The sequence below is a fragment of the Microtus ochrogaster genome, chromosome 7 (assembly GCF_000317375.1).
Source record: "Microtus ochrogaster isolate Prairie Vole_2 chromosome 7, MicOch1.0, whole genome shotgun sequence".
NCBI classification, from domain to species: Eukaryota; Metazoa; Chordata; class Mammalia; order Rodentia; family Cricetidae; genus Microtus; species Microtus ochrogaster.
The window spans coordinates 83,593,413-83,602,683 of record NC_022014.1 but is presented as its reverse complement, the minus strand read 5'-3'; the positions used below and the strand labels follow the sequence as shown (position 1 = coordinate 83,602,683).

Below are 9,271 nucleotides of genomic sequence, written 5' to 3'. Positions count from 1 at the left end.
AAGAAAGAAAGAAAGGATCTTTGCCCAACCCAGGAGAAACACTAAAATGGCCCTGATTCAGTCTAAGCTTGGGATGTTCAGATCCCCAAGGTGAAGCTGGACCCTGCCCACCAGGCAAACTTCAGATAAGGTACTCATTCATCATCATGGAGGCCAAACACCAAACTCCTGCCTCAAGCACCCCAGGTCTGAGCTGGATTTACTCCAAACCATCAGGCTAGAGCAGAAGAGATAGCATCACACGAAAGGAGCATGGCTTTTGTGAAGATGGCAGGGGCATGAACTAAACACTCAAGTCCCTGGGGATACTCACTTTGCGGGTCACCACCCCAAACTGTACTCTGCAGCGGTGGCATTCCTCGGCGTCCACCCAGTCAGGGGCCTGGGGACAATAGTCACAATCACATAACATTCTCCGTCCCAAGTGCCCAGAGATGGCACAACTCACCCCACATCCCAGACAGGAAAGGCACCTAGAGAGGGTCCCAAATTAGTGATATCCAAACCAACCACATGACCCAGGATTAAGTTGCTTCAAAAAAAAAAAAAAAAAAAAGGAACCTGCTCCTAACAGGCTTCCTGACACTTCCCAGGTTTGTGGATGTGGATTCTCTTGTTGTATTTTTGAGATAGGGTCTCTCTATGTAGCCTTGACTGTCCTGCAACTCACTGTGTAGACCAGGCTAGCTTTAAACTCAGAGATCTGCCTGCCTCAGCCTCTGAAGCTCTGAGATTACAGGTATGGGCCACTGCAGTTAGCCTAGCTTTAGGGTGTGTAAAGAAATTCAGTCTCTTGTTTTTCTTTCTTTCCTTCCTTTTTTTAAACAGTGCTGAGTACTGAACCCTGAACCTCGGGTCATGACAGGCAAGGGCTTTACAACCAGCGAAATCCCCAAGGCTTGACATTTTCTTTCTTTGGAGTCAGGGTCTTGTTATATACTTAGCACGGGATGTCCTGGAGTTCACAGCAATTCTCCTCTGGAAAGCTGGGATTAAAGGCATGAGCCATCCTTACCAAACCCTAAACAAGAAAGAGCCCCAGGACCTCCCTCCTCCCAAAAGCTCCGGGACTGATCAGCAGAGCTGAGCCAGGACTCACTCTTTCCGCAGCAAACATGGCGTCACTCTCCTTGAATTCCGGGAAGACGTGTCCTAGGAAGAAAAGGTTTTAGCTACCACTGGCTCCTTCTCTGGTCACCACTTCCTAACTCCTGACGTCTGCCTCATCAGATAAAACTAACAGGATTAGGACAGAACACTAGAGTTCTCCAAGTCCCAAAGTATCACCAAATATCCTAATTCACTGCCCGCTCTCTGGAAACACCACAGCTCTCTAGGGCTGCTACATCTCAAGGAATGCAGACAGGGGACTTGAGAAAAGACCTTCAGACATCATGCCCTGGCCAAAAACCTGAGAATCACTTCCTGCCGCACACACAGCAATAGCACATTCTGGCCTTGCTCTCCTCTGGCATGCACCACCCTTCTGTCCCCTCCAGCAGGTACAGTGTACTCTGACCCCGGGGTCTGAACCAGAGTCCTGGGCAAAAAGTGCCAGGGCAGAGCTAGAGACGGGTCAGTGGTTTAGCACTGGCTGTTTCTTCCAAAGGACCCCAGTTTGATTCCCAACACACAAATCGTGGCTCACAACCATCTGTAAGCCTAGCCCCCAGGAGATCCCGCACCCTCTCCTGGCCTCCAGGGACATCAGGCAGCATGTGGTCCACACATACTACAGGCAAAGCACCCATAAACATAAAAGCAAAACGAAATAAAAAAGGTGCCAAGGCCTGCGGTTGCTCTTGGTGTTCAGAACGCCTAGAATCCATCAAATTCACTTGAGAGGTCTTCCTAGACTGCTCATCCATGCTACCCCAGGAAGCACAATGGGTGTGCCTGTCCGCAGACTTTACTGTTTCCTGACTGAATATAGCCTGCTGCCTCCTTGTGGGTGGAAGTATAGAAAGCAGGACCTTGTCAGAGCCTCACTGCCAGTCACTCAGGAGGACCAGTCTATACCCCGAGCCCCTCATCACTAGGATAATCTCCCAGCCTGGAGCTGGGAAGTTCTTACTTACCTTCGACCTTCATGATCTGGTACGTGTCCTGGACCACCTTGTACTTGGGCTCATTCCGGAAGGCGTGTGCCCAGGCCTGGATCAGGTACAGGATCTTGTTCCGAACATTAACTTCCACCTGCCTCTGTAGAGCAAGAAGAAAGTGGGAAGGGCTGCGGGAGACTCGAGGTGTCTGAGGTCTCAGAGGGAAGAGACAGCTTGTAAGACCAAGTGCCCTGAGTAGAGACAATTGGCACATAGACCAGAGAGAGTCCCTGGGTGGCTACCAGGCACCCATCTAATCTCAGGAGCAACCCTCCTGAGAATCTACACTTGTGCAGGGTCAGGGTCACAATTCTTTTTTTTTTTTTTTTTTTTTGGTTTCACGAGACAGGGTTTCTCTGTGGCTTTGGAGCCTGTCCTGGAACTAGCTCTGTAGATCAGGCCGATCTCGAACTCACAGAGATCCACCTGCCTCTGCCTCCCGAGTTCTGGGATTAAAGGCATGCGCCACCATCGCCCAGCTCTTTTTTTTTTTTTTTTAAAGATTTATTTATTTATTATGTACAGTGTTCTGCCTGCATGTGTGCCTGGAGGTCAGAAGAGAACACCTAATCTCATTACAGATGGTTGTGAGCCACTGTATGGTTGCTGGTAATTGAACTCAGGACCTCTAGAAGAGCAGCCAGTGCTCTTAACCTCTGAGCCAGGTACCTCTCCAGCCTGGAGTCACAATTCTTAATCTTGAGAGAAATCAGAGAATCCCCAGAAGCTACATTGCTTGACCTACAGCCATGACTCCTTCTCCATCTCTGCATGGCACCTCGGCCAGAAACACAGTTCTCTGTCCGCACCATCACTAAAGCCTGGGGCTCCGACTGCCTCTAAGAGGCACCAGGCGGGACATGAAGCATTGCCTTAGGTCTTAGGACACAGACACCACAGAGTCAGATCTCCCTCCAGCCACTGTCTGAAAGAGGCAGGGATGTCCTCTCCAGATGTTTCTCCACAAGGCTCAGGCCCTGAGAGCCACAGCACAGCCTCGCGCTTGGCACCCTCTTAGGGAGGTCACAACGCTTTCTGTTGATGACACAGATCAAGCAGCTTCAAGGAGACACACAGCTCTTACACTGGGATCCGGGCTTCTTTCTAAGCAGACCAGCCTGGTGCAGAGCAGGGAGGTCGCCTGACGCTTTGCCCTCCTCCAGCTATGCAACAAAAGTCTGGTTTAGGCCCCAAGTTAGAAGGGTCAGCTATACAGCTCAGTGCCCAAGACAGGTTCTTGGCAGCATGGGTTGAGGGTGAAGGTTCCCATGAGACCAAAGCCTGGTGCTGTATCACATGAAACAGCGCCACTCTGCCCAGCCCACCAACCCAGCTGCATCACCATCCACATCACAATGCCTCAGGTCGTCCTGGGGACGATCTCACACGACTCCAGCAAGCTCTCCTCCACCTCCCGGAGCAGCTCCTGCTCTATCATTTTGCCCTCTTGGCCCTGCCACAGATAGACCTAAACTCTAACTTCTGTACCTTCATGGCTCAGACTTCTCCCACTCTTGAATGTGCTACTCCAAACCTCTTCCCCAAGCTCCTACGATACTCCATGACCACCTCTGCCCACAGCCCTGAGGACTCAGCCCCGTGCCCTGCTTTGGAAGCCTTCTCTGGCCCAACAGTGTCTCTCCCTGGGCCTGGTCTGGACTCTCAGACCACTCACAGGGAACTCTACTCTTACCCTCACCTCCTCCTTCTGTAGGCGACACACACTTAGAAGAGCTGGCACTCTACCTGACTCCGTCTTCCCTCAAGACTCTAGGAAACCTACCTTCAGCAGCTCCTTTAGCTCTTCCATGGTCTGTTTGTTGGCAACTTCATCATGGACTGTCTGGCCACAGTTCTTTACCACAGACTCCATCACCTGAAAACCCCAAGGAAGATAAAGACCTAGCTTGCCGGGTGGTGGTGACGCACGTCTTTCATCCCAGCACTCGGGAAGCTGAAGCAGGCTGATCTCTGTGAGTTCAAGATCAGCCTGGTCTACAGAGTGAGTTTTAGGCCAGCCAAAGCTGTTACACAGAGAAACCTTGTCTCAAAAAGCAAACAAACAAAAAAGGCCTAGCTGTGTCCAGGGCAGGGCCTTCTTCCTGCTGAGTCCACTCAACAGGCCTCTGAGTCCACTCAACCTGTTAGAAACCCCAAACAGCACTCAAAGACAGGCTGCAGGCCCTGACAACATCTTGTGGTCAAAGGTGACGGCCATCCCATCCTTCATGGGAGTATGTTCGGACTGCAGATAGAGAAGCATTTTTGATACTTCCTCTATTCCCATAGGAGGGCTCCAACTGTACTCAGTGCCAGAGGGATCCACTAGTTGATCTGTGCCCAGCAAAGTGGGCATGGCTGCCGCACAGCAAAAGGAAGAGAATCTTTGAGTATGGGAACCAAAAGACACTGCAGCAGGGCTCTAGTTACCTCCAGAGCGTACAAAGCCACGTGTGGGTTCTTATCATTGACCTTCTTCTTGATGGAATTTACAGCATATTTTGCTCTGAAAGAAAAAAAAAGCACTAAAGACAGCGGTAAGAGGGATGGAGGGGAAATGTCTCCATAAGGTGAGGAGAGCAATCTGCCATCCTTGTTTTCTGAGACACGGTTTCATGTAGCCCATGCTGGCCTCCAGCCCAGTGTGTAACTAAAAAAGACCCTGGACTTCTCATCCTCCTGTCTTCACCTCCCAAGTGCTGTGACTACAGGCGGTGCCATCAGGTCTGGTTTATGCTGTGTTGGGGATGAACCCAAGATTTTACACACACTAGGCAAATACTCTACAAACTGAACTCTACACCCAGACTTCCACACACCAGCTTGGTCCTTCAGACCTCTAAATATCTCTAAACTGTACAGTTTTAATTGTCCCAACATAACAAAATACCCAGACATAAATAAGGCAATTGTCTACATAAAGAACCCTTGAGGTGACGGGCGGTGGTGCCGCATGTCTTTAATCCCAGTACTCAGGAGGCAGAGGCAGGAGGATCTCTGGGAGTTTGAGGCCAGCCTGGTCTACAGATTGAGTTCCAGGACAGCTCCAAAGCTATGCAGAGAAACTCTGTCTCAAAAACAAAACGGGCGATGGTGGCATACGCCTTTAATCCCAGCACTCGGGAGGCAGAGGCAGGCGGATCTCTGTGAGTTCGAGACCAGCCTGGTCTACAGAGCTAGTTCCAGGACAGGCTCCAAAGCCACAGAGAAACCCTGTCTCGAAAAAAAAAAAAAAAAAAACAACAACAACAACAAACAAACAAACATACAAAAAAGCTCCTGTGGTCAACTTAATCTTTGAAGTGGAGTGGGAACGAAAAGATGTCAGCATCGTATGTGACCGCCCCTCACTTTATAGGACAGGCCCTGCTCACTTACTGTGTGTCCCCCTGACGGATCAGGTCGCAGATCTGCAGAATGGACTCCCAGTCCGTCTCCAATAGAAGCTGGCTGGTGGCTTTGTCTAAAGGAGAGATATGTCACTCAGGGAACTCATTGTGCTGTTTCCTAGGTGGCTCCCAGGTTAGTAATTTCCCCCTTTTTAAACAGATGAACTGAACAGACAATCCTCTTGAAGAACAGTGACAATCCTGGAAATGGCACTGGCACACACGCGCACACACACACACACACACACACACACACACCCCGTGCAAGACGCAAATAATGTGAAAATTACAGAGACTCATGGCTGCTGTGCTTGCTCCAGATCAGCTGTCATTTCAAACTCTGAATCAATCACTCAAGTTCCCACAGACCCTCAGGAGACAGGCACTGCCTCCATCCCTTTTCAAGGTAAAACAGAGGGACATGAATGCCCTATATCACAGCTTGCTGGGCACTTCGAAACAGCATGCACAACAACAGGGTCACCTGGCCCTCAGAGCCCCATCACTGAGATGGTTTGTCCCTTATATTATTAGCTCTTAGCAGGGCAGGCGCTGGAGAGATCTCCGGATTCCCCAGCTAACACTCTTCACATCCTCATCCCCTGTCTTCTACAAGAATGAGCTATCCAAAGACACACCAACTTTATCACCGATTCGGCAAATTACTGGATTGGTACCTGAAGTGCTGAACCTCCCCAGAGGGGAGAATAAGAAAAATGTTTCCACAATCCCCGAAAGCAAACGAGCAGACCATGGAGGCACTCTGGCGCCTGTTCGGGGACACACTATATTTTTATCGCGGGAATGGAGCATGCAAGGCAAACCCATTTTCCCTCCTAAAATTTACACTTCCCAGGAGGTTCAAATAGGATCAACAAGCTCCTTCAACAAGGAGAGAAAATGTCTTCCAAAACCCAGGGACACTTTCAGAACCCAAGGAATAAACAGGGTCCTAGGAAGCAGTCCCCAAGGGGTTCGCAAAGGTTTAAGGAGGGCAGTATCGGTTCCACAGCCTTCGACCAAGCATTAGGGTCAAACGACCCGCATGAAGCTAGGACCTGAGTCATACACTTCATGACTCAGGACTTTGGCCCAATCGGTTCCGGCCCGTCGGACTGGAGGGGGCGAGGTCCTCGCAGACTCCCAAAGAGCATCCCTCACTGGACCCCCGGGCCGCGGTGCACAGCCCCGGAGGCCACACCCGAGGCCCGGGAATGTGTCGTGCTCCCGGGAGGCCGGCGGCCGAACAGGGCGGCCTGCCCGCTCCCCTGAGACCTATAGAGGCAGCGTCTGGCGGGTGCGCGAGAGAGCTGACGGCGAGCTGGCTGGTGGACGCGTTACCTAGGAGACGCTCGAAGGTGCCGCTACCTCGCCCCATGGCGACCCTGCTCCGGACCGACGCCGCGGGCGCTCCCTCTTTCGGAGCTGACGCGCCCCCCAACTTCCGCTTCCGCCTTTCTGGGCCCGCGCGCGCAGGCGCACGTCTCCGCGCCGCCCCGAGACCGGCCCCCAAACCGAGGCCTTACGCATGCTCGCGGACTCTGAGCGGCCATTGGTCGGCGCGACTAACCAATGAACCGTTCGGACGAGGGGTCTAGCCAATGAGAGTTCGCCGGAGGCGGGCCTCCCGGTGTCGCAGCTCCGAGGGACCGGGGCCCGGAGGACCGGGGATGTGTCTCCTGCTGGGGGCTGCCGGGGTCGGGAAGACCTTGCTGGTGAAACGCCTGCAGAATATCCTTCCGCACCGTGAGGGCGGGCCGGGCCCCGGGCAGGGCGGGGGACGCACCGGGGTTCCTCGGGCCGGGAAACCCGTCCTCTGCCGCACTCAGGACCTTGACCGCCCGAACAGCTGAGCTCGGGAGATGGCAAGGGAGACTTGGGGGACCCTCCGCCGACGCGGCCCACGGTAGGTGTCCGCCTCTCTCGGGTCTGACTCACACGGGTTACCTTGGCGACTTGACGTGGCCTCCTCGGGCTTTTCCAGGTGGAACCCGCGGTGCCGGTGGTCAGTGGGTTGGGTACTGTGGGTACTGCCTTCCCGGCACGGAACCGCTGAACCTGCAGGGAACCCGAAGCTCGCTTTCCTGTGGGCACTTTTCGCTCCTCTCCCCAGGGACTTATTTCGCTGTCACCCTCAGGGCCCAGCTCTGATGTTGACCATTGCCTGGAGTCCCCAGAGAGCTGCTTTTCTTGGTGGCGAGCTCTGCTTGAACAGTTGTCACTAACCATCGAGGTTTAGCCACCATCTCTCTCCCCCGACACACACACACATACACATCGCGGAGCTGCTACCCAGGAGTTCACAACGGCACAGCGCTTACATTGATCTCATGCGTCGTGTTTCCTTCCCACATACACAGGTTGGCACCAACCTCACTGACATCGTGGCCCACAGGAAAATCACTATCCGAGAGCTCGGGGGTTGCATGAGCCCCATCTGGTCCAGTTACTATGGAAACTGTCATTCGCTCCTGGTGAGTCAGTACTTCGAGCTTCTTTTGGGAGCAGTGTGTGGGTCACCCCGAGGCATCGAGTAGTGGATCCTGCTATGGGATAGGGTTTTGGTGATTGCTCGAAGGAACAGTACTTGGGCTGCGTTGCTTGCTCTTAGTCATTGGTCTGAGCCCCTCAACAGGGTTCAGCCTCCACGAGATCTATGCTTTGGTACCTGAGTATCCAACCTGTCTACATCCTCATGGTCGGTCCATCTCCACAAGGAAGGAGCTCCAAATTTTGAGATGGAGAATGGCCACAAGAGTAGATTTTATGCATTTAAAGACACCATGGACCCCCAAGTCATCCTCATACAACTTCCCTTTGCTGCCTGTTTCCAAAACCTTTGGCTTAAAAGCCACTCTGGGACCACTTGCCTAGGTCACTCGAAGCCCTAGGTTTGACTTCAAGCATCATAGATGATCATTTTAGAAAAGTTGTGTGTGCTCTTCCTGGGTCATGTGTGTGGTGCCCAGGTGGAGAGTTGGCCAGGAAAACCTTAGCTTATGTTTCCTCTTCCTAGTTCGTGATGGATGCCTCTAACCCCACCCAACTCTCTGCATCCTGCGTGCAGCTCTTGGGTCTCCTTTCTGCAGAAGAACTTGCAAAAGCCTCGGTCCTGATACTCTTCAATAAAATGTATGTGTCTAGGGGATGATGATGATGTTCCAAGGGGTTATCTCCTCGAGTGCAGCCTAGAACATGGGATCCAGAGTGGGGAGGTGCAGCTGCGGGCGGGACAAATTTGATGAAGTGCTTCTTTAACCACAGCGACCTTCCCTGTTACATGACCGTGGAGGAGATGAAGTCAATAATCAGGCTTCCAGACATCATTGCTTGTGCCAAGCAGAACATCGCCACTGCAGAAATAAGTGCCAGGGACGGCACTGGCTTGGCAGCAGTACTGCTCTGGCTCCAGGAGCAGCACAGATGAGCAGCTGATGGCTGGATGGAGCATCCTGGCTGACCCGGTGCCTGGGGACAAAGACTGATGCGTTCTGGTGAAGCAGACGCGCCCGGTGTGTCCCTGAGTGACCGACAGGGATCTGTGCAGTGATTGTGCGAGCACGTGTCCAGACACTGCTGTCATCTGGAGTATGTCATCTCTGGAGAACGTCCCCAAGACTGGGAGAGGACAGAACTACAGGTGGCTGGATGTCTTCCTGTATCCAGGTGAAAGTGCTGCTGGGAGTGCACCAGGAAACTCTGGACCTGTGCCTGAGGGCTTTGGACTCTACTGCCCCACTGAGTCCAGATTTTTTTTTTATTTTAATTTATTTATTTATT

The 9,271-nt window shown here is 52.5% G+C and overlaps 2 protein-coding genes across 8 annotated transcripts in view; one reads left to right on the top strand and one right to left on the bottom strand.

Moving 5' to 3' along the window:
• The window catches only part of Hgs (hepatocyte growth factor-regulated tyrosine kinase substrate), a 16,254-nt gene extending 9,320 nt beyond the window's left edge, over nucleotides 1-6,934 (bottom strand). For 3 of the 6 annotated variants that reach the window (XM_005350863.2, XM_026780583.1, XM_005350864.2), the window contains exons 1-7: nucleotides 6,833-6,934; nucleotides 5,481-5,565; nucleotides 4,533-4,608; nucleotides 3,886-3,978; nucleotides 2,079-2,202; nucleotides 1,100-1,152; nucleotides 314-382 (exon numbers count right to left, since the gene is read on the bottom strand). In XM_005350863.2, coding sequence (XP_005350920.1) covers nucleotides 314-382; nucleotides 1,100-1,152; nucleotides 2,079-2,202; nucleotides 3,886-3,978; nucleotides 4,533-4,608; nucleotides 5,481-5,565; nucleotides 6,833-6,869 — 537 coding nt within the window. In that variant the 5' untranslated portion in view covers nucleotides 6,870-6,934. Of the gene's footprint in view, nucleotides 1-313; nucleotides 383-1,099; nucleotides 1,153-2,078; nucleotides 2,203-3,885; nucleotides 3,979-4,532; nucleotides 4,609-5,480; nucleotides 5,566-6,168; nucleotides 6,781-6,832 lie in introns of those variants that run through there. The other 3 variants (XM_026780582.1, XM_026780581.1, XM_026780580.1) reach the window with 3 other exon arrangements.
• Nucleotides 6,935-7,127: 193 nt separating this feature from the next.
• Nucleotides 7,128-9,257, top strand: Arl16 (ADP ribosylation factor like GTPase 16). 2 transcript variants are annotated; one of them, XM_026780574.1, is made up of 5 exons: nucleotides 7,128-7,222; nucleotides 7,339-7,397; nucleotides 7,852-7,965; nucleotides 8,508-8,623; nucleotides 8,756-9,257. In XM_026780574.1, the coding sequence occupies exons 1-5, from the start codon at nucleotides 7,162-7,164 to the stop codon at nucleotides 8,916-8,918; spliced, it is 513 nt and encodes a 170-aa protein (XP_026636375.1). In that variant the 5' UTR covers nucleotides 7,128-7,161; the 3' UTR covers nucleotides 8,919-9,257. The 2 variants fall into 2 exon arrangements, with proteins under 2 accessions (XP_026636375.1, XP_026636376.1); XM_026780575.1 differs by lacking the exons at nucleotides 7,128-7,222; nucleotides 7,339-7,397 and adding an exon at nucleotides 7,632-7,724.
• The last annotated feature ends 14 nt before the right edge of the window (nucleotides 9,258-9,271 follow it).